Source organism: Strix uralensis, chromosome 1 (assembly GCF_047716275.1).
Source record: "Strix uralensis isolate ZFMK-TIS-50842 chromosome 1, bStrUra1, whole genome shotgun sequence".
NCBI lineage: Eukaryota > Metazoa > Chordata > Aves > Strigiformes > Strigidae > Strix > Strix uralensis.
The window spans coordinates 32,153,935-32,178,919 of NC_133972.1; the positions used below are offsets into that span (position 1 = coordinate 32,153,935).

The window sequence follows — 24,985 nt, forward strand, 5'->3', positions numbered from 1 at the left end:
ACTAGAAAATAAATTTAAGTCCCTAATAACTCAGATTAAGTGCAAGTACACTGATGTTCCTGGTCAGAGCTTCACTGACTTGTAGAGGATCTTATATGTATGTAGATGTTCATTACAATCTGAATGCAGAAACAGCATCTTGAATTGGTTAAAAAAATAAAAATCAGTGTAGCACGCATGCCTTGCAGACCTCTAATTAAAACAATACTTCTCAACAGACATCACCATAGTCCCCTTTTTCCCCACAACTGAACAAACACTGCATTTTGATCTCTGTAGGATTTTGATTGTTTTTCTTCAAATTTATTAGCTTTTGTAATTATGTAGTCCATTTTATTGTTAAATCAGAAACAGTAAGAGAACACTCTAGGTTGGTATAGTCATTTTACAATGAGCATATCAGCTATAATACCTTTACCTACTGTTGTCAGAAAACCAAAACAGAACCAGAACAGCAAATTTTTTTTTTTTTTTTTTTTTTGACAAACCTGCTTATTGAGATATCACCTATTCTGTAAGGAAGAAAATATTTGAAAAATAAAAAAGTTAAAATTTAGTTAAAAGCTTTACTTGTCTGGGAGCAATCTCATAAAACTCTTTAATATGAGCACTTCACTTCACAGAATGAAAAACTATTTACAACATTTTCCTTGCAGTTTGGTCACATTATCTACACACATTTGCAGAAGATCTTAGGCAAAATAGGTATGTATCTTCTTCTGACATAGGCTATCAGATTGATTGCACATTTTCCTTTCACATAATGGCTCTCCTATAGTGCACTGAAGTCAGCGATCACTGTCTAATTACATTCTCATTTTAATTTATGGCTCAACAATAAAATCAATACCACTTCAAATCCAAATATCTGAGCGGCTGAATTACATATAATGTGAAACATGTGGATTCTACTTTTTGGGACCTGATTTTCAAAAGAATAATTCAACTCACTAGCACAATTAACAAATTGTGCAAAGAAATAAAGGACCTGTGCATCAAATTCATTTGAAAATCAAGGCATCTTGTCAAATTCTGTCAACTGATTTCCCTCTAGTTACAGCTCATTTAAAAAATGTTCATTTCCCTATGGCACTATAATGAACTTTTCAGCACGCTACTACTGAATTACAGTATCTTTTACATATATACTATATTTTGGCCAATAATGTGATTTCCATGTTACACAATATCATTGCCTTCACAAGTAGAGCTGCTACGTACATTCACAGTTTCAATAGATTGTAATTAGCTTCTCCAGTTGTGCTTTGAAAATTCCAAATATTTTCCAACAGTAAGTGCAAAGCAAATGTCCTATGCAGCTACAATTGGTCACAGAGTTATAAACTCCATAATTACGAGAAGAGTGTTCTCTCATTCTCCATTTTCATCACCTGCTTTTTCAGGTATGACCTCCAGACTTCGACGGGGCTTTGAGATTTCTGCATTTTCAGTGCCTGGCTTATTGAGTCCACATGAAAGAGTGGCATAATGTATTTGTTTCAGATTCTCCAGTGCTTCATTTTTAGCATATTTGAGAAGATCAGCTTGTCCCTGTAAGAATAAAAATGCAGTTGGAATACACAAGGGATAATAGGATTCTCTTTCTTCTTTCCTCTTCTGTTTGTTTCAGATTAATGATACAGTTGCCCTGCTCAACAAACAACAAACAAACAAAAAAAGCCCCTAAACCCCAAACAAAATTCAAAATTGGATTATTTGACGTAGGAACCAAGATCTTTGCTTTCTCTGTAGCCAACCAGTTGCATAAACAAAGGGATAGGGATGATAGGGATTATTCCTACCTAACAGTTTTCAGGAAAGTGATCTGTGCTGTATTTTTAATCCATGGGGACTATAAATGTTTCTGCATAGAGAAAATTGCGCAGGGTGATTTTAATACTCCAGGAAGCCGTTAAACTGTTTTCTTTTTTTGGTTCTTAGAGATTTTTTTTCCTAGCAATGTGATTCATTCAATAGTAGCATGGTAAAGGATCAACGTTTGTCAAAGCATGAAACATGAAAACACAGGTTGGCAAGCAACATGTAAAAAAGGACAGTGATGACAAAGACTTCACAGGGTTGGCATTCAGTGCTATCACTGTCCCCCTTTACTTGCAGTCTTACTCTTCATAGTAATTAAGTAAAGCTGTAAGAGAAACTGTCCCAGACTCAGGTGATTTGGCTCTGTCCTGCAGTATTAGCTACTCCATTTCTTTGTATTGATTAAAGCCTTCTCCCAGCAACAGGTCCGGTTAGCAGACTATGGACTGCCTTTCCCACAGCTGTTACCTGCCTACCCTGCCCACATGCAGGGAATGGGTAAGGCTGCAGCATGGTGAGCACGCTTGCCTTACCGGTGGACGCAGGAAAGTTCACAAACACATGCAGAAAGTCTGCAAGGGCCAAAGTGTTTCCACTGTGCCTGCACTCCCAAAGGAGAACTGCCCCACAGCTTACAGCAAATGATGCTTCAAAAATACCAGATCTTAAACAGTGTCATTTCCAACTGAAGGGGAGAAAAACACACACACACAAACAAACAAAAACCCCATGTACTGTAGTTCCTTGAGACTGTCAGTTGCTATAATGTCTAATAAGGTATAAACACTGACTGCACTTTTTCCCGTAATTGGGGTACTTATGTCTGTCCTGTGTAAATTCTGGCTCCTAACAAACACTTCTTCTGAAGAGATGCTAATGTCTCTTCTAGAGACATAACAGACATGTTGCCTCTCCTCCTCTGCAAATAAGGTTGAACTCCAATTTTACTTTTTGATTTAAAAAATAAAGAAGGAGAACAGCAGTCAGACAAAAACATGTGTGCACTCATGGTGTGATACTTCAGCCTTACTTCTTTAGCAACACAGAACATAAATACTATGCCATGAAGTAAGCAGAATTACGCATTTGAGGCACACAAATTGAAAACAAATATTGCTTTCTTCAAAGAAATTATACCTCCCTTCCCCTTATCCAAGACTATAATAGCCAAAGTGTTTTTTTCTGATTACCAGACAGGAAAAAAAACTAGAAGTTCACCAATCACAGCAAAAGCTTCAGTAGTATTTTCTTCTAAAGAAAACCAGGGCTACTTTTTTTTTGTTAAATCACATACTTTTTTCCAAACTGACAAACAACTAAAAGCTAATTTAAAACACTCCAGCAGACTAAATGAGTCATATCTGGAGTGCATCTGTTTCTAGCCCAAGTTCCATTTTACATGGATTAGTAGAATATAGTTCTGGAACTTTAATCAAGTTGTTTATTATAGGCAAAGCTGCTAGCAACAGTCTATTAATAAGGTTGCCCAAAACTTCTCATTTAAAAAAAACTGCTTTCAGCTGCTTATATACTTGCCAAACTTTAACTACTTAAGCTGATACTTTCTATGCAGGATTTTTGCCATTGGCAGATTTTATTATTATTACTGTTTAATATTATTCTTTAACCTCATCCATATGGTTCATTCAGTTCTGAGAATAAAGACAGGAGAATGCTGCCAGAACTTTTTTAACAATCTTCCATCCTTCCCTCCCCACTCCCACTTGGGGTAGGGACTTGTAATTCAAATGACTTCAGGGACCCAGACCAGTGGATCCAAGCTATGAGCTTTTAATAAACAAAAATCAGATTTTGAACGTGGTTAGTACAATCACTCAGGATTTCATTCTCGATCATTCTTCATCTCTTGACAGCTCCAGCAATGTGGCAAGACAATGCATATTCCATTCCCACACAATAATGAGTATGTGTTAGAAGAAAAAGCCGGGTTTTTCCTGTATGGCTTCTCCAAATTGTCCTACCACCAACATTTGGTCACCAGTGCAGGCTGTCCAAAAGCCAGACAGGAGGAGGGGAAGAGCGAGCCTGGGACAGGGACTCTGGTGAGGAGGAAGATGGAGAAAAGGAGGGGGCAAGAGCAATCTCTGGGACTGACCTGGCAAGAAGTCTAGGACTGCACAAAGGGAAGTTGGACTGTACTATACAAAGTAGAGACTAGATCTTACCGAAAAAGGAGATTTGTGAAAACTGTGATTGTGAAAAACAAACACAGTACGACAACACTGAATTTGGATCAGACAGGTGAGAGGAGAAAGGGAAAGATTGAGGCAACATTTGGGATTGGAATACTGTCCTGGTTTCAGCTGGAATAGAGTTAATTTTTCTTCTTAGTAGCTAGAATAGTGATGTGTTTTGGATTCAATATGGGATTTGGTATGAGAAGAATGTTGATAATACACTGATGTTTTCAGTTGTTGCTAAGAGATCAAGGACTTTCCAATTCCCCATGTCCTCTCCGTGTGCAGGTATACAAGAAGCTGGGAAGGAGCAGAGCCAGAGCACCGGACCCAAACTGGCCAGTGAAATATTCCATATCATGTAACGGCATGATCACTATATAAATGAGGGTCAGCCAGGAAGGAGAAGCTTCTCTCTTGCTTCCAGGATTGCAATTGCGGTATCTCGGGTTTCAGGATTGCTAGCTGGGAACGGGCTGGGTATCAGTCTGCGGGTGGTGAGTAATCGCATTGTGCATTACCTGTTTGTACTTTCTATTATTGTTTTATTTTATTTCAATTTTTAAACTGTTTTTATGTCAACCTACGAGTCTCCCTTTACCCATTCAGTTCACTTCCCCAGCCCCCAAGAATGAGCGGCTGCATGGTGTTTGGCTGCTGGCCAGGTTTAAACCACGACAAATACAGAGAGAAAACAGATTGACAAAATCCACCGTGTTGAAAGAAGCCTGAAAATGATAGACAAGTAGAAGGCCTAACAACCCAAAATGAGTGAGAGACAGCTTGGTAATGAGACCAAAAGCTGGTGAGAGAGAAAAAACAAAAAAAAAATGCAGAGCAGGGAGAAGACTGTAGAATACAATGAAATCAGGTAAGGTGATGATAAAACTAAAATTAAGATTCATCAGGAAGGATCTCTAAAGGAGGCGAAGAAGGGGCAAAGGAACTGTAAAGCAATGGGAAAAACTGCCAGAAGAGAAAATTAGGCACCAAATGGGAATAGAATACTGGATGGAGGAAAGAGGGGAAGGAGGAAGCGGGTATGGCTGGATTATCCGCAGGGAACTGGGAGTGTCTGGACAAGATGGATAAGGGAAGATGAACTTTGTAGCCAAGAGAGGATCTAGGATAAGGGGCTGGATTATTGCAGACAAGAGGGGTTCACACTAAACACATTCAGGCAAGTGGGATCTAATTTAGACCAGGGTGAAATAGAAAAATGAATCTGTGTGCATTACTCTCTTCAACAGTTAGAATGAAGCCATTGATTTCTGAATGCCACTGGACTCAGAAAAACGTCTGTGAAACCGACTGTGTTGTCATTATCTGCTGGCATGTCTTGATCCAAAGATAAAACAAGAGCCAACCACTGCTACCAAATATGGCACAAGCTCAAGTGAGACAGGTCTGCACAATTGATGTAAAGAGCCTAGCTCTGTTGATGTACCATCATCAAGCCATATGCTGGGAAAAACAAGCAGTATGCATCTTAAAAATTCAAGTTGTAGTAACTGTGCACACTGTTGAACAGTAATACAAGGCATCTGAAAGGTAGAAAAGTGAAAAAGTCATTCAGATCTGAAAAAATTGCCTCCACACACTCAATTAAAAGAACTCAAAGACCTTCCTTCCAATTATATATCAAATGTCTCTTGTTGAAGGGCTCTCAAGTTTCAGCTTCAATTCCTTATGTTCTATGCATTCTATAGCTATGTAAGATCCTGGTTTTCCCAGTAGGTGCCATTGATTTTAAAAGTAAGTTAATAGCACAGTCAGCTGACTACAAGCTGGAACACAGGAATTTCTCAGATCCATGGACTACTCGGAGGTCTTTCACCTTCTGACCAGTCCCAAATAGCTGTAGGCTACTTACTGTGATAAAATGCATATTGTAAAGCCAATACAAGAAACCCACCAATGGCTCAAACCTTAGTCAAGCAGATTCATCACAAGGAAGTACAAAAAAAACTACATTCAAAGAAACAAAGCTGGTCTGCAGGGACAACTCAATGCTGGAATCTGGAGCAGTTGCAGAACAAAACCCATATGTTCCTCACTGTATGGTAGAGCCGCTTTTGCCAGGCTTTCACCTCAGATAACTCAAAATGTAAATGAATTTACTCCTTAGTGTTGTCTGGCAAACACACCACAAAATCCGAATTTACTCCCAGCACTGTGGTTAACAGGCAGTTTGTGATAACTCCCAAGTGGGAACAGGACCAATACAGCCTTGCACATCACAAATGCAGAGCACTGCGATAGCACTGTCCTCACAGCAGCAGATGGCAATCGCTGCTCCCTTTTCTTCACCGCGGTTAAAATTCACTAACAGAACTGAGTACCGTGTAGCTTTAATACCTACTTCACATGTTGATGCTTACAAGCTTCAGAAAAAGAATCAAGCACCAAGCTGTCTTGGAGGCAGACTTGAAAAAGACCTCAAAGAACATCAAAGAACAAAACTGATATTCATTCATAAGCTTTTAATAACAACAACAATAAAAGATGTGAATTAATGTGGAAGCCCAATTCAACATCCACTGTACCTCTCCATCCCGATATGCCTGTGTCAACTACTCTGTTTTTTTTAAAATCAATATAAAAAATCTTCTGTTTGTTTTGAAGCTTTCAGCAAGAGGCAGTGTTTTTAAATCATAGCTCTTGAAAGGTAATTAAAAACGAAACCAAAATGGTCTATCAGTTCTCATACCTATGAAAAATCATTTCAGAGTCAACTGGATATAGCATCAACTAGAATGTCTCAGCACAGCTACCTTCATAATCTGGTATGTATTTACTCATGATTTTTGGTTAACAGGTTCTTCAGTGAGAACATGAAAGTAAAACTGTGGACATGACATTTGAAATAACTGCATGAGAACCCTTTCCCCCCAAAAATCCCAAGAAAGTGTATCAGTAACAACCGGGCTTTAGCTCAGCTTCTGGGACCCAAAGCTCATTATCAAGAGAAGCAAGAAGCCAGTATCCATTTCTCAAAGTGTTTCTCTGAGCAGTGGCTGCTAGGTACAACGGGACATACTGTAGTGCTCCATGCCTAGCTGACATGCTCTGAGGGCCTTTACAGAATTAAGAGACAAAGCACTTAACTTCCTGACTTCTAAATATGGGTTTAATTAGGAGACAAAATCCCATCAGTCCAGCAACATCAAGAGACAAGTAGTTTTAGATATTTAAACTGAACTGGGATGTTGGAGGTTTTCTGAGTACCCAGAGGACTAGGCAGCAGCTATTAGAGGTTTTACGAATGCCCCATGGTGACAACAGTGGTGCCTGAATTCTCTTGGTAGATTTGATCCATAAAATTCAGATTACTTAAAAAAAACCCTAAGAAGTTGTACCCCTGTAAGGGCACTGAATGTTCCATTTATAAATATATTTATAAAAATAATGTAGGTGCAGAACCAATGTCATTACAGAGAAAACAGATGCCATGAACTGAATGCCTTGGGATTTCTTTCAAGAGAAAGTAGTTCGTGATGTCTAACATGACATGTCTAAAAACTCATAGCCCAAGAAGCATCTAACAAACGCTGGACTTAGGAGTCCCACCTTCATTCTGAGTACTTCCACTGAACTCTCCCTATGTGTTTAGAACACCTCTCTCTGTTGCAAAGACTAATTTAAATATGCTGTTATGCTCTTCCTATGGGCATCTCAAACTCTGAGCCTATAGAGGTTTTTTCCAATGTTTTGTTATGTCAGAAAAGTCTAAATTTTTACATTAGGTTGCTTGTAGGAGTCTGCTGCAACAGCACTTACTTCCTTTCTTCAACCGTGCACTCTTTCTGGCAGGAAATATTATTATCTATGTTTAGAGAATATGAGTGCTATTAAATCGGAGTAATAACAATAAATAAATTACTAGCAAATGATCTTGCAAACAGCCTATTTGAAAGAGGAATATTCTAACACTGTACAATCTCTAAATCTCTCAGGCAACAAATTTCACTAAAGCAAACTAAAATTACTCTAAGTGATGTTCTGAAGTTAAATGAGTGTGCATATATGTGTTTTTGAAGTTAAATGAGTATGCATATATAGGGTGCATAAGAATGTGAATGTGTACATACACACATACATCAATTGGATAGATATTTCAGCTGAATTCAAACATACTATACCAATAATAAATTTGGCCACATGTCTTCAAATTAGGAAAAATAAAATCTTTTAAAATAGTAATTGCAACGCATGCATGCACACACACATACATATAGATATTTAATAGCTATGCCCGATGTTCTAAACAAAGAGTTCCCCTAGACTTAAGTTGTCCATTTTGTTATTTTATCAAATTTTCCATTGCATCAACTGTAGTCAAAATGTCCCAATAGAAAAAAAAAGATCAATATGTACCTTGAGGGTAAAATGCAGCTTAATTGATTTGGAAAATACATCAGCCACACCATGTGAGCATTCTGTGATTCCTCTGTGAGGATGCTGAGCATGGTGTTCATACAGAATTATTTAGTAATGCTGTTCAGAGCCACACAGCAATTCCTAAATCATAGTCAAGACACCATGTAAAATACTGGTCCTCAATACAAGAAGAATAAAAAGTTGTATCCATCTAAGCATGGCACTGCCTTAAGTGTGTTGGTTGGTCAACTTGTTGAACAGCAAAATTTGGGGCCACTGAATAGACAGGATTTTATTTTTGTGCTGTTCAAGAGGGAAATTAATTTGATGTAGGAAGGGATTTCAAGAGAAAAAAGAAATTCTTCTTAAAGTGGCTCAGATTATCACTCTCCTGATCAATTTTTACTCTAAAGGATATGAGCATTCACTTTCCATTCCTGCCCTCACATATTTTTTAGAGAGCTGAAAAAATGGAAATGAAAAAACACAGTATTAGATCAAAATTATGATCGCAGGTCTTTTTCTCCAGACAGGAAGAGTGTCTTAGAAACTGATAAACTTTTCTATTTAATTATGAAACACAAGAGAAGTTATGATTACAGCCTATAGTTAAGAGTTTGGAGTGAAAAAAACCAATGTATTACTTCAAACCAATCACAACCTCTAATTTTCTTCCTAAATTTGAGTAACAGCACTGAATAGATGCCTATGTGAACTGTAATACTTGTAAATAACTTTTAAGATGTAACAACAAAGCAGAACTTTCTGTAGCACCTCCTGTTAAAGTTTCAACCACAGCCTGATTAAACACCTCACCAGTTTTTTTTGATAAAGCATTAGTTAAGGGACAAATGGTGCCTTCCTACAGAAAGCACCTTAACCTGCGAGTAGAAAAAAACCAAGTCAACGTTGAAGAGATTCTCCCAATAATCTCTTCAAAAGGAAGGCCTTCTCACTTAGTAATTAGGTTAATCCTAAGGATATGCACAAAAGCTCTTCAGTGCTCTGAAGAGCTAGATCTACCACGTGGATTCGCTGATTCCTGGCTTACACAGAAACCACGACTTCACATTTCAGTCCCTCATCAACTGCAACCCTCCCCCCTCGCCAACCCTTACATTCTGAATGGAAAGCAGAGATGAAGCAAAGATACTGCTGTTTCAGGCAGCATTAAAACAGATTCGCCTATCCAAACTAATATCTGATACCTTTGACAAAAAAGTAAAGAAGGGATACAAATTTATTTCTTTGACATTTGCCCAAATCCACTGAACTGACTCCCCTCCTCTCTATCCCCTAGGAGGCACAGGAATGGTACTTGACACATCCCATACACTGTCTTCAGGAAACTCTAATAAAGGTGAAGTGACAGTCTGGTCCTTTTACCTATAAGCAGAACCTGCACGCATACTTTTAGAATGCATTAACTGTACACACTGTAGCAAATTCCACCTCTTTTTGACTCTCCTCTGCACTGGATTTGTGCAGTATAGCACAGGGGGGACCAGAGCAGCTAGCGACACTGTGAAAAACTTAACAGTTGAAACCAAGGTGGAAAGCTGGAGAAATACACGTGTATAACTGCTTTTCTGCAGTAGTTCACTGTAAGAAGCGGCAATAGGGAATTCTATTTTCAATAAGAACTAAAAATAAGAAAATATGTAGGAGAAAATAATTTTCTTTATAATTAAAACAGACTTTATAGTTTAATGTCATGATGAAATATTTGACTGAGTGGGAGAGAAGAACTAATTAGTGGATGTAAACACAAAACTCAAATAATTTGGGCTAGAAGGATAGTGTCAAGGGAATAAATTAAGGGAAGCAGTTTTGCTATCTCTATAAATTTTTATATACTCTGCTGAGATGAAAGACAAGAGATAAGAAACCTGAACTGTTCCACATTCTTTTCCTGAGGGTCTCTGGCCAAAAGCTTCTTTATACTTCATCTCTTACTGTTGTGTCAAAACGTAAGCAAATGCACTCAACAAAATGCAAAGAGAATCTCCAGTTCACATACACTCAACTTACTCCAGTCTGGATTACTAATATAATTTGTATGTATCATTAATCACCATTCATCACTGACTGCAGTAACAACAGCTTCCCTTTTGTTTTTCAATAACTGCATTAACCTTAACACTCTTGCTTCTTTTCAAATCACAAAGCAGGGTTTAAACAGCAGCATAGCTTCCTCCCAGCCTGAGTCACTTCACAGAAATCAATACTCATTGTTTCACCCGTGTATTCAAGATTACAGTGGATCCTGTTAATGTTAAAAGGTTCTAAGAAGAAAATGTCAGACAAATAAAATTAAACAACCCCCCAAAACAACAGAAAAGAAAAATTCACATTGAGAGTCTGCTGTGTGTTCAAGTTATATGAACTAAACTGAATACGGTTCCAGAAGTTAATAAATCCAGTTGAACTGTGACACAGAATAATGACCAATAACAATATTAGAATGTCAGCTGTGAATGGAAAAATACAGTAACTAACCAAAGGAAGACACATTACCTTTAAAATCGTAATGTTCCACGTAAAACTTTCTACTGATTTTTGAAGTTTTCTTTCTTTTAAGCCTTCTCTTGCTCCTATATTGTGCAGGTTTTCATGAAACTCCATCGCTGTGGAGAGTAAAAGAGAGAGGAATAGAGTATCTATTTTAACGCATTTTTGTGACCACAGAGATAGTGATTTGAAACTAATAAGGCAAAGGGACTGTGAAAAAGCTTCAGAAATTTTATTCTTCAAGCACAAATGTATCTGATCTAGTAATGGACAACATTATACAACATGCCAATATACACAAATGTCTCTTAAGTCAAAATCCACACTGAAGTACCTGTTGGGTCACTGCCATACAAAGATGGAGCCAAGCAAATATTTACTATACAAAAATATTCTTTAAGCAGAACTGAATTTGTTGCACCATATGTAGAAACCTTTCTGTGAGTTGCTACAGAATGGAAACAGTAATTTCATTAAGTACTCTATCCCAACAAATTTATTTTGTTCTTTGCTCTTTTATGCACTAAATTTACATCATGGTTATCCAGTTAACAGCTTATATGCTGGGGTCAGCCCAGAAAATAACCTTCTCACCATATCCCTGAGGACAAGAGGAGTAACTGTGAAGGAGGACTGCCAAATGAGCCACCAAGGACATTTTACCACACCCATGTAAACTACTGTGTCCACAAAACCTGTATCTGATAAAGTCCAAACCAAAAATTTTTGACAAAAAGATTTTTTGAGTGACCAGAGCTTTAGTTTTAATTCAGCACACTGCACAGATATAAGAAAAATAATTTGCTTTCCATGCTGCTGTTACAAGTCATATAAAAATAAATTTGAAACATTTTTCTTCATACAGGGGAAGTAAAATGTCCTTCCATGAGTACACACATCAACCCAACATGCTTTACAGCAACTCTCCTACGGAAATCATACATTAAATTGTGCTCTCAGGATCTCCATCAATAATAACATAAAGGGTATTTTGAGGACAAAAGTTGGCAAGTGGTTGTGACTTACCTACGAGTGTAAAACCAAGTTATAACTTAATTACAAATGATAATTTTAACTACGTTGACTGAGATCTTCTATTGGCCCAGTGGGTATATATGCTTCAAAATTTACATGTAATTAATTATCATGGAATAACCAAACAAACTTACATTGGCTGTTAATCCTAGAGTAGACTAACTTTTAAGGACACTGTAGTATCTATTCTTTGTAAACTGTCTACCCCACACTCATGTCTCATTACAAGAAAGAAATATGGCTAAATGTTTTCACTGTATATTACCTTACCTTACTCCTGTAAATATATATACACACACACACATATTTTAAAAATTATTCATAAATTCATTTAAAAGACAAGATTGTTCTTTTTAGCCCTTCTTACTATTTTAAATTTGTCTACAAGGAAAATAAATGGCAAATATTTTCCCTGAATTAAACTACTGTATAATTTTTATTTCAAACACTTCTTCACAGCTCTGCCTCTGCCTCTAGAGTACAGCCTCAAGTACACCATTCATACTATATTTCCCCAAAACAGATTTCTAACCAGGTGAGAAATGAAAGTTCATTCATCCATCACTGTTTCCAAGTATCCATTTCCTGTTCACATCAACCAAAAAAATAATATCCCAATACAATCATGGAAAGATTATGCACAGATCTACATTTACAGCATTACATTTCTAGAACCACCATAAAAATACAGATTTTATGATCTGCACCATGAATTCTGAGACTGTATTTCTAAACATTAGGAGTTCTGTACCTCATTTCCACCTTTATAAATATTGCTCTTCAAATCCACGGGCATTAGTGATCGATAATAACCTTGAACTGAAGCCACTCTGAGAGAGATTAAGAATAATGGTGACGGCCTGCATGATCAATGTGAAATTGCTGCTTTGTAGATTTCAGACTATTCTTATGTATACAAAGTCACTAGTATCTCACAAACACAGAGACAGTGGTGACCACATATTCTGCTAGCCAGAAGAGCTCTTTTCTGGTTCACTGACCACCTTCTGTGGTGACTCTCTCCCTTCTTTGCCCTCATGCTATGTTACATTTCTGTTCTGCCAAAGCCGTTCCACCCCAGCTAAATGTTCCCTGCAGTTAGCAGCAACATCTCAGTGTCCTTTTCCAGAAAATGAAACAAAGTCAGATCATCCTACCAGGGCACACACATGTAAACCCTCAGCAAACAAATGCTTCCTGCTTAAATAGCACTAATCACCCCCTATCCATGACACCTCCTATGGACTGGATAGGGCAACTCCTCATTATCATGCTAAACTAAAGCTATCCTACTCTAAGTCTAAATATAGAAACAGGGGCAAGTAGATTTGAATTTTATTTCTGTTTCTATTACTAGTTTGCCTGATAAATAGAAATGGATTATTGTACCTCTTAGTCTCAGTTTTCCCATCTGCTGAAGGGAATGAATGATACTACACAATATATAGACAACTTAATTTTAGAGTATGAATGCAGCACAACATTTAACTGTTGACAACATGTCTCTTGGTATTTCCCTTCTATTTCCCTATGTCCCTGATTGGTTTTCCTGCATTTTGCCTTGGAAATATTTCATGCATTAATAGTGGCAAAGTACTAACAAAAGTGTTAAATTCCAAAATGAAACTGACTTCTTAGAACAGAGAAAGGAAAAAAGATAAAAGAGCTTTTCATTTACAGCTAAATTAATTAAATGAAAAATATGTCCATATAAACTCATGTAAAAGTGCCTTTAAGATAGGCCTGCAAAGAAAACTGAATGTTAAATGTCTTTTTTTTATAAACACACGGAATTTTCTAACTCCTTGCAAGTAAAAATTCAGCTCTCATTCTCCTTAAAATACAATAAGAAAATTACTTTTATGAGGCTTAATTACTTCTGGAATGATCAGTCCATTAGTAATTTTGAATGACATGAGAGCTCTTGGACAATAACAGACATAATACTAACCTGATTTATCACTCTTAATATACTTCTGCATATACAACCTGCTTAATCCAAAACCCACAAGTTACTCTTGTTTTCCATTTATATTGGCAGATGTTAAAAAGGATATTATCCACAAGTTTCTAAGAGATCACAAGGATTATATAGGACATGTACTCTTCTTGTGTTCAGATGGAATTTCCTGGGTTTTAATTTGTGCCCACTGCACAAATGCTTTTATCTATAATGAAAATATTATTGATTGCTGTCTTGAGCCAGAAAGCTCAGTTGTAAAAACTTCTTTAGAACGGATAGACCAACTTTACTAAAATCCTTATTTACATAGAAGCATTGAGGTTGGAAAGTGCCTCTGGAGATCGTCTAGTCCAACTGCCTTGCTCAAAGCAGGATTAGATAGAGCAGGTTGCACAAGACTGTGTCCAGTTGAGTGTTGAGTATCAACAAAGGATGGAGACTCGACAACCTCTCTGGGCAAGCTCTTCCAGTGTTTGACCACCCAAGATCCCCACTGAGCCTTCTCTGCTCCAGGCTGAACAGTCCCAGCTCTCTCAGTCTCTCTTCATGTGAAAGATGCTCCAGTCCATTCATGAATCACCTCTGTGGCCCTTGCTGGGCCCTCACCAATACACCCGTGTGTCTCTTGTACCTGGGAGTCCAGACCTGTATGCAGCACCGCAGATGTGACCTTGCCGCAACTTCTTGTCCACCAGGACACCCAGGTCCTTTTCTCTGAAGCTGCTTTCCAGCCACTTAGCCTCCAGCCTGCGCTGGGGCGTGCACGTGGTCATTGCTCTCCAGCTACGGGACTCGGCACTTCCCTTTGCTGAACCCTTTTCATGGGGTTCCCGTCAGCCCGCTTACCCAGCTTGTCAAAATCCCTCTGAGTAGCAGCACAACTACCTGCTGTTTCCAACCTCCTCCAAGTTTCGTATCTTCTGCCAACTTGGTGAGGATGCACTTTGCCCCATCATCCAGGTGATAAATGAAAATGTTTAAACAGCAGTAGTGCCAGTATCAACCCCTGGGGCACACCACTAGTCACTGTCCCCTAGGTGGACTTGATGCTGCTGATCACAACGCTTTGAGCCTGGCCGGTCAGCTGGTTTTCAGTCCACCTCACTGCCCGCTCACCTGGCCTCTATTTACTTCCTTACTTTGTCTGTGAGGATGTTACGAGAGACAGTGTTGAAAGCCTCAGTAAAGTCAAAATAAAAAGCACTCACTGCTTTCCCCTCCTCCATCAAAGGCGGTCACCTCATTGTAGAAGGCTGTCAGGCTGGTTAAGCCTGATTTCCCCTCTGTAAATCCATGCTGACTTTCTCCAGTCACCTTCTTGTCCTTCATGTATTTGGAAATGGTTTCCAAGAGGATTTACTTCACCGCCTTCCCAGGGATTGAGGTGAGGCTGACTGGTCTGGTCCTAGTTTTTACCCTTCTTTAACTTGTTAAACTGTGGAAACTCCACTGCTTATGACAGTGTGGTGAGGTTTCAAACGTTATTACTTGATTCCCTTCTGAGTTTCTGCTTGTGGAATATTAGGGCACTTATTTTGCATAAACTGCACTAAGAAGTCTGGTCACCCCTGCTCCACAGTAAGTAAGGGATACTGACAGAAGTCATATGATTTCCTAAGTGATTGCAAAACAAAAACACTTCCAACTTTCATAATCTGATTCAAGTCTTCCATGTTAGAGGGCAGCTTTTCAGTGATATATTAACTCCAACTATTTTAAGTCATGTAAATACACTGTAATATACGTAACAAAATAGCAATAGCACGATTCAGTAGCAAGTTTTTAAACTGAACAAAACACTGCCAAAAAATTTTCTCAATCATAATTAAAGATTTCACAGCATATCCTTCTCCTCTGCAGTACAATTATTTTTTAAAGCATTCTCATAAGCAATCCTTCTGTATTTCCAAGTAATTATTATCCCCTTCAGTGACGAATCACGTTCTCCAGTGAATGTTGATTAGTTTAGTTTGAATTTCATGATTGTCTCAGCTTTTCATTCTCTCAGACCCTCACCCTCAACCCTGGAATCCATTAGATGTCTTTAACACTTCTTCATGCCTCCTGGGAATACCCTACCATTCAAGATGCTCTTCTGAAAATTTATGAACAATTCTTTTCTCCCCCTTTTCAACAACTTTAAGCAGCATGAGGAAAAGAGAAGTTGCCTGGCATACAACCTCAGTTTATAGGAAATAAATTCACACCTTTCCTTTAACTGAGAGTTGAGATACTCATTTTTCAAGGAATCCTTAGCAAAACAACGAACACAACACTAGCTATACTGTATTTCTAAAGCCAAATTTCTACTTGACATTCTCATTTGTTTTCTTTGATGAAAGCTTTCTTGCCAAGAGCATGATTTACAACCTAGCTGAGACGTGACTGCACAGCAGGTGGGCTCGTCCTGGTATACGTTTTTTTCTCTTAACAAAGAACTTTATCAATGAAATAGCACAATGGTAAAACTTTGGCAATAAATGTATATACTGTGTAGGCCTAATATGAAATGGGTAGCAAAGAATATTTGTCTATACCTATATAAAATACACACTGATAATACTGCAGTAAGCACCTGACTTCAGTCAAGCCAAATATATTTTATTTCATTCTTGGTAGAGCACTTTGACTTAAAAGCAAACAAAATACTTTTCAAGAGTAATAAATAAGTAACAAAAATGAAATAAACATTAAATATTTTTAAAATGGAAGGAAAATACCATACAGCTCTTGATTAGGTTACCACATACTGCAGCTCAATTACTATGTACACTCATCTTGAATGCTTACAAAGTTTCTGTGAATAATTTGCATACACAGATTTCTTATTTTCCAGAAAAAAAAATCCAGGAAATTACTTTACACATTAAAATATTTCTTCCTACACTGCGTAGGTTAAATGGTAATATAGGAAAGTAAATAATTCTAGGAAATAATTTAAGCTGTAAGTACTCATTTCCACATAAATGTTTAATCTGCACATACAACTGCTACACTTGGCCACATATTTGAAACCCAGGGCTTTGATTTTTTACAGCATTAAATATGCTTCTTAATATTTTATTTCAGATTATACTCCTTAAACAGGTATTTCAACCTCACAAACACTTCCTCTTAAAAGTGATTGGGAAAGGAGTCTGGCTACCAGATCACATCAACAATAAAACAAATAAATCATGTTCGAGAAGCAACAGAAGTTACTATACTTGTAAATTATCACATATTTTGCTTACACAACACTCTTCACATAAAGATTTAAAATGAACCTTAAAACATTAATAGTTAGAGCACCTCTGTATTATCTAAGGATCACTACTAACTGCGAAAACTCAAGTCTTAACAGGAGCTAGGATTAGATCCTCAAGTACTTCCAAGCACCTACTCCCCACTGAGGTCACCTAAGATATTTTATGTCATAACTAAAGAATCAGAATTTCTTTGCAGATTCTGAATGTGCTGTGCTTCAGCTTCAAGAAGCGTCAGGTCTGAATTATTTGCAATCAAAATATTGAGATTAATACTTGATGAAATAATACATTAGCTACATTAGTTCAGTATTTAATTTTTTCAACTTCTTTGGCAATGTGGAGTATCTACATAGTAAGTGGAAATGTTTCCCAGACACAGCCAGCCACGGACAGCTTCTACTTAGATGGTTAAAAATACATTTTGGTGCCTGCTGCCTTTTTATTCTTTAAAAGTAACAAAGCCAAATTCTATGCCTGAGATAACCTTCTTATCCGAAACGACAATGGCATCACAGCCAGTCGAAAGCCATCCTCTCTGCAAGGACTAAATTAGTATTTAGTCTTCCAATCCAGACTCATTCAGTTCCACACGCAATCACAGTAACTCAGCTTTCAATGTAAGACACTTTCTTTAATGCTGGGGGACCACTTATTACATAAAATGGTCACCAACTTCTTAAGGAACCACTGCCAGAAGAGATTCAAATAGCTGCAGCACCAAGCTTTTGCTGTTATGAAGTTACAAAGAGGACATCTGTGACATCTGAACTTGATTTAATTAAAACTCGGTTACTTCCAGGAGTTGGGTAACCAGCTCCACCTTCCTCAAACACTTTCAAGAACACTCCTATGTGACATTAACCACCTAGACACCAAAGTCAACAAAATGCATATCAAGCTATGAAACACATAAAACACACACACCAACACTTTCTGTATACCTCCAAAACAGCAGTCCTACAAAATACACAGAAAACCAGGACTTCACATATTAAAACATTTGCTCTGAAAAGACAACTCTTGGTATCCGCCCCCAATGCAGGGAAAACTTTCATCCGTTAGGACACTACTCCATGAAGACAGACTACATTTCTGAATGTGGGTGAATTTAAGGCATTACCATGTAGGAGAATGAATTAATGATGTCAATAAAGGGCAGAAACACAGAATTACAAGGGAGAGGATTTTTTCCACATACTGCTGTTTCCATCTTTTATTTATCAGCCTTGATCCTCAAGAGAGATCAATGAAAGTCTAAGGAAAAAAGATTCTGATTTTATTGCATGCTAGAAAGCAGATTTAATAAACACATTGATTTATGGCACATTATAATTTCTCCCAGTCTTCAGATCCTGCCTAGCCCATGTTGTTTCATTGGCAATAGTAATTATTATCTCTTTCACTTCCACAGGATCAAGGAGAAAAACTTCTCCTTTCTTTAATATCACTTTCTGCTCCAGAGAAGTTGGGTAACTTTTTCTTTCAAATTGCCTGATTAACACAATTAGTTAAACCCAGAGCCATTTCCCCAACCTGTAATTGTTATTGTTAGTTGCTACTGTTTAAAATATGAAGGAGAATGTGTATCTGAAAGTCTGTTCAACTTTTCAGCACTTTAGCTAATAACATATATTACAAAATTTGTCTTTCAACCACCCTGATTATAACACTTCACTAACTCTGGGGTTTTTTTAACCCACATCTATGGAGAGGTTGGAACTGTTGATTAGTTTCAGTCAGCAGCTGTTGTACTAGTTATGTTGTCACATGTAGATACAGATAGTCCAATGGGGGAATAAAGGGACTCCTCATCCTTTCCTACTGTTCTGGATTAGATTGTATTTAGAATAACAGTGTAGCCTTTGAGTTGATCTTAGTACATAAAATGTCTGCTGTATTTGTGCACTCTAGTATACTTCTCTATAGCTTAAGAGATATAATTAATCTTGCATCTTTAATCATTTTAGCAGGTAGAATGCAAAAAATATGAAACAACAAGCTAATATAATAATTTTGCAGATATTTCTGTACTGGGAAAGGCTATTTAAAATCAAGAATTCTATTTTAACCTCTTAGAACTTCACTGTGATTTCCAGTACATAATCAAATTTTCCAATCATTTTTGCTCACTGAGGTTGCTGAAAGTTGAACATGTACCTCTACATAGTCATCATTAACACGATCTGACCTTTTCCTGAGCTAGAACTCATTAACAGTAGGAAAGAAAAGGCTTCATGTGAAGGGGAAAACTCAGGAGAACAATAAAAAAGTCTGTTAGTTTAAGTGTTTGCCCTGAGCAGCAAGTGAGATCATTAAGAACATCTAGGAAGTATGGGAGATGCATCCTAGGAACCATCCACTCTAGTGCAGAATATATCAGATTCCCTAAAAAACCAACACCATCCAAGGTATTACAGTGAGCTATCTACAAGGACCAATATATGAAAAATACAGTGTATGACTAGTGTGATTAACAATGGAGAGAGACATTTGAAGAGAAAGAAAAAAAAAGATCATCTGTTCACCAATGCTACCTAAGTTGATCTAAGTGCAATTCTTCATTTCCCTCTGCCCCCACCCCCGTAAAACGTGGCTTCAAGAATATTCAAGGCACTGGAAAACAGGGTTACAGAGCCAGGGAGTATAGGCAATGACAGTATAACCTGAGCTGCTACGGAGCTGCACCTGGAGATAGTTAATGGAGTTGCTTGAGGAAAAGGGACAAATAGGAAGAAAAAATGGAGCAGATAGACTAAAAGGGGAAAGGAAATAAAGAGGTAAAATGATGGACTGAATACAGAAAGAAAGTTAAGAGACATATAAAGAAAAGGATTGCCCCGAATATGCCCTTTATTGACACCTTTCCTTAACTATCAGAGACAGGCTATTGTGCTAATAAACCTTCAAAATGATGTTGTGACAAGTGTGGAGAAAGGAGTTTATTTGATAGCTGGCTTAGAAGAAATGGGATCAAGGAGAAAACAGGGAAAAGCAAGTATTTCAGAAGAATGGAGACTGGCTGAGAGGGGCCTCAGAGTGCTGATTTAGTCACAACAGGTGATGCTAGAGTTTATGCGATGTGGTAAATATTGTAGATTGTTTACTTTTAACAGTGAACCTCATGAAAAATATACTAAAGGATCCAATTCTAAGATTTAACTTGAAGATCAGCATGTCCTACTGATGCAGTCAAACACATTAAATATTGTTCAGTTATGAAGCCCAATGGTAACAGATAAAGCAGCATTTCTTCACTCCCTACATACAAAGCCAGAGTTTAAATGCAGTGGCTTCTAAACAAAAGTCAAGACTTGCTGATGAAAGGCAGTAATTCAGAAGACATGGATAAACAAGTTCTGCTGAACTTGTATAAACTCCACAGTATGCAGACCATGAACACTGCAAATTCTCTTTCAAGTCAGAGATAACTACAGAAATGTTGGGAACAAGTGATCTAGTCATTTCTTCTCACTGTTTGAAGAAAAACTCAATTGCATGCCTATATACCCAGTCAAAAGTGCTTCTCAAGATTTAATTACATCAATTTCTTTTCCTCTCTTAATGGATTATCTAACCTGTACATAACATATAACATACAATGTTACTTTTTCTGCATCTTGCATGCTTTGTTTTGGTGGACCCTAAGTCAAAAAACAATTTAGAATGCAAATAACAGGAATAAATAGTAAAAGAAACAGCTCAATAAACCTGTCATTTTGCTGAAAAGCTTAAGCAGTACCAGTGGGGAACTGAGAGTTGTAGCTATTTGAAGAAAATTGGTTTTATTATTTTAATTTTCAACTAGAAGTATTTACAGTGCTTGTGTGGCCATCATCCTAATCTTTTTCTGCATGCAGCTCAGACATATCCCAATGGATATTGTGCACCGTGCTTATCTTTGACAGCATCCAGAATGGCTGGATAAGCCCTTTCTTGAAGCTGTATCCTGTCTCTGACACTGCTGAAGGGCTGCTTTGGAGTACCTGTTAGAAAATGTACTAATTTTATGTCTTTTACTACTTGCATTATTTAATAAACTAAGTCCCTACTGTTTTAGTCACTGTACAGATAGAATAAATAATGTCCCTGCTCCAACAACTTAAAATCAAAGTATGAGAAAAAAAGAGAACAGATGGATAAAGAAAGAGTGGGGAGTACAAGGAAGCAACGAAAACTATTTTGGTTAAGGTGGTAGGAGGACATGTGTCAATCTAGCTCTAATTGTGGGATAATTTTAAAAAACAATTCAAAGGAAGTAGCCTGGTGGATGTTTACCATCAGCCTGTGGGACAACATGATGGAAAGCATGACAACGGGTGACAATCTATCAGGTAGTGGAAACTTTCTAGCAAATGAGTAAACACAAGAAAAGTAAAAGCATCTCAGTCCTCATGTTCAATGAGGAAAAAGTATAGAAATTAACATAGGGACAGACATCATCAAAACAACAGCCAGGAAAATGACGTACATAAAGCAAAACTGTAACAGTCAAACTCAGAGAAAAGGACAGCATAGCTGAGATCCCAGAAGATAAGAACCTGAACAAGAGTTCTAGCTGCACAGATGACTGTGGCAGGTTATAGCTCTAAAACCACACAGAAAAAAGCTATCTGAATTATCAGCACATGGTGCTGGAATGCATACTTCTGCATGACATTAGCAGTAAACTGACACTGTTAAAACTGCATACAATAACTTCATTTCCTGAATTAAAACTGAAACCTTAGAGACCATTTCTTGTAGGTATTGTTGAGGCTACTTTTTCCCCTACACACATTAATTTGCCCTTACTGATGTTAAATTTCACACATTATTTTATAATTCTCAGCGTCACCAGATTTCACAGTCATATTTACATTTGATTATGTTCAATGATTCTTTGTCACCAGCAAACTGTGTTCACTCATTATTTGCCCCCCCGATCATTTAATGAATACTTGGAATATCACATGTCCTTTTGAGCTCCCACTGCTGAACACCAAAACAAATTCCTAAGCTGTGGTTCTCTCTTTCAACCAGTGATGAGCTCAGGAGGTATTTAAACTATAAAGAAAAAGAATGCAGTGGAAGATTCAAAAGAGAAGTACAAGAATGATGTGAGTTAGGTCAAAGGAGGCTAGGAATGGAGTAAGGTGACCTGGACATTCAAATTCTGTACTGTAGATACGGAGCATTTTAGGTCTTTAACAGATTAAGGGGATGGACTAGATTATCTTTAAATTCCCTTTAGCACCTACATTCTATTTTCTTGCAGAATCTTTAGCTGGCTTAATAGCAACAAAATAAATGACACTGCGATCTTTCTGAAGGGATGCAGATTTTTTTTCTTAATTCTGTTAAAGAATGAGAAATACAGTGGAAACCAAAGCAATATTATGTTCCCTTATCTTTTCATCAGTTAATGTATCTAAAATGCTTTCAGTAACTATTTAATTAAGAACAGAATGTGATGAGCTGAAATTAATACGCTGATATGAAGAAAACAAGTAAGTTTTTTTTATATGGTTTAAAGAACCAAAATGAGTAGAGAAGTTTACAGTTAAATGCTCTTAGAGAATATTAATAGCAAAGACCCTGAAATCTTAAAAAAGCCATCTCGAGAATCGTATCTTTGCTTATTCAATAGGCCATCAACCTAAGTAAAAAATAATGGTGCATTTATTTTAAAATTAGTTCTGAATTTTAAAGGAGGCCAGAAGTCTTATTATTAAACTTAAGTTAGAAAATGGTTCAATAGAGCGATTCCACTTTGTCTATTTAACAGAATTCTCTTATAAGCCCATTCATGGCAACAAAAATTTACTCCTCATTGGCAGCTTGAGTATTTCTTCTTATTTTAGTAGCTTTTTCACTCTTTGAGCCACATAACAAAAAAAGTCCAGACAAAGGCATAATTTTGCTTTTTCCTTATCAAGAAACTACATAGGAAAACGTATGATCTTTTATTCAGAATTAAATAGAGTGGCATCTACCGATAGCATGAGATCAATTAGTCATAAGAAAATCTTTGAAAACCATTGATATTAAAAGGTAATTCAATTCAGCTCATTCATCTTAAAGAGTACCTTGACCCTGCAGGGCTAAAGCTGCCCTAAATAGCAGGATCTATTACATAATCCATACTTAGCCTTATGTCACCATGCTGGAGGTTTCTCGTTTAAATGAGATCAAAATCTCTGCTTTAAGTCTTTAGCATTCTTAAACAAAGGATTCTTGGACCGAGCTGCACTTCATGTAAAATAAGGTTTTAAGACTCAAGAAAATCAGACATACAGAAGCTTACTGGAATCTGTATGAGCTAGTAGAAAGCAATCTTTTCTGAAGGGCAACAATTCTAAAATATGAGGTAAAACAGGCAATTAGCTTTTGTCTTACCTCTAACCAAGGATCTAAACTGCTTGAGATACTGATGAAGCTAAAAAAATATGGCACACTATCACCACAAAAATGGGAGATGATTCAAGAAGTAACCATACAAGTCTACGTGATAATGTCCTTATGGCAGCATATCTTTTGAGTTTGGTATTTTAGCTAAATCTCTGCATCTACCAACAAGATATGTGAAAGAGTATTTTGTCACTCATAGTATTTATGATTATTTATGCTTGACAGCTTGAAGTAAACAGGACAAATTAAAATTTTCAAGTATTTTGACAGTTCTATCATTTCACTAAAGTTCACAGAGCCTGAGGAATACATGCTGTGAATAAAGGGGAGATGTAGAAATTCAGAGTGGGTAAGCCTTCCTGCTGATGATCTGAGTTGGAAGACACTGCTAACAAAAAAGAGTTTGTAAAGGAAGGGTGAGGGTGGAAGAGCACTATTTTTTTTCTTTTCAGGAAAAGAAAATGAAGAAAAGAGAATTAAATTTATAGGAGAGCACAGAAGCAGATCAAAGAATGGAAGAAAATCATGGAAGATGATGGGAGCAGCAGGATGCTGAATATCAGATAGATAAAAATGTATTTGTACATAAAAAGCTTTTGTTCCGATTGAGTCACGCAAGACATGGTCGTAGACACTTTGACTGACTCCCCAGAAGACTTCCCTGTTTCTGATGCAAAATGTGATGCATCACTACTCTGAGTAAATTTGTAATGTTGTTTAAAAAATACCTAAGAAAGACCAAAAGAAAACAAGCATGATCAAACAGCAAGGTCAGAGATGCTATTCAAAATAAGAAGGAATCCTTCAAAACTCAAAGTCATGTTCAAATGAAAAAAACATTACAATATATCAGATGAAAAAGAGGCACTTTGTGAAGGGATTAAGAACTAACTACACAATCTGTTTCAAATATGTATCAGAAACAGGAAAAATTCCAGAGTATCTTGTGGGACCAATAGGCCATAACAAAGTTTAAAAAAACGGACTTTCTGTATCCATGTGGTTTGAAAAGCCTGCCACAGAAGATACATGTAATTGTCTGCAAAACCAGTTTTATTCTGAATAGATGAAACAGTAACATATCAGCAGAACCAGAGACTATCCACCCAATAGATCTAGAGAAACGCAGGGACTAAATTTCTGAACTACTGTCACATAATTATCAGAAGGCAAGGTACTTCACCAAAGCTCCTGAAGACATTAAGCCTACCATGACAAAAGAGGAAAAGTTCTCACGTAGTAAAAGAGATCGGAGCAAATGGTTAAAAGATTTCATTGTGAAGGAAGACTATTCAACTTTCTTTCCTGCAATCTTATGTTTGCATTTGTGGAAATGACTATATTGACAAGCTACTGTCCATATATAAAATGCTCATGATTTCCAAAGACAAGCTGTAATTCTATGGATCTTTTATTTCTATGATTTGAAATGTCCTTTTCAC

At 37.1% G+C, this 24,985-nt stretch overlaps 1 protein-coding gene across 1 annotated transcript in view; it reads right to left on the reverse strand.

Annotated features, from left to right (window-relative positions):
- Positions 1-281: 281 nt before the first annotated feature.
- PLCL2 (phospholipase C like 2) overlaps positions 282-24,985 on the reverse strand; it is a 109,010-nt gene continuing 84,306 nt past the window's right edge. Inside the window, exons 6-7 of the mRNA XM_074861441.1 lie at positions 10,917-11,026; positions 282-1,551 (exon numbers count right to left, since the gene is read on the reverse strand). Coding sequence (XP_074717542.1) covers positions 1,372-1,551; positions 10,917-11,026 — 290 coding nt within the window. The 3' untranslated portion in view covers positions 282-1,371. The remainder of the gene's footprint in view (positions 1,552-10,916; positions 11,027-24,985) is intronic.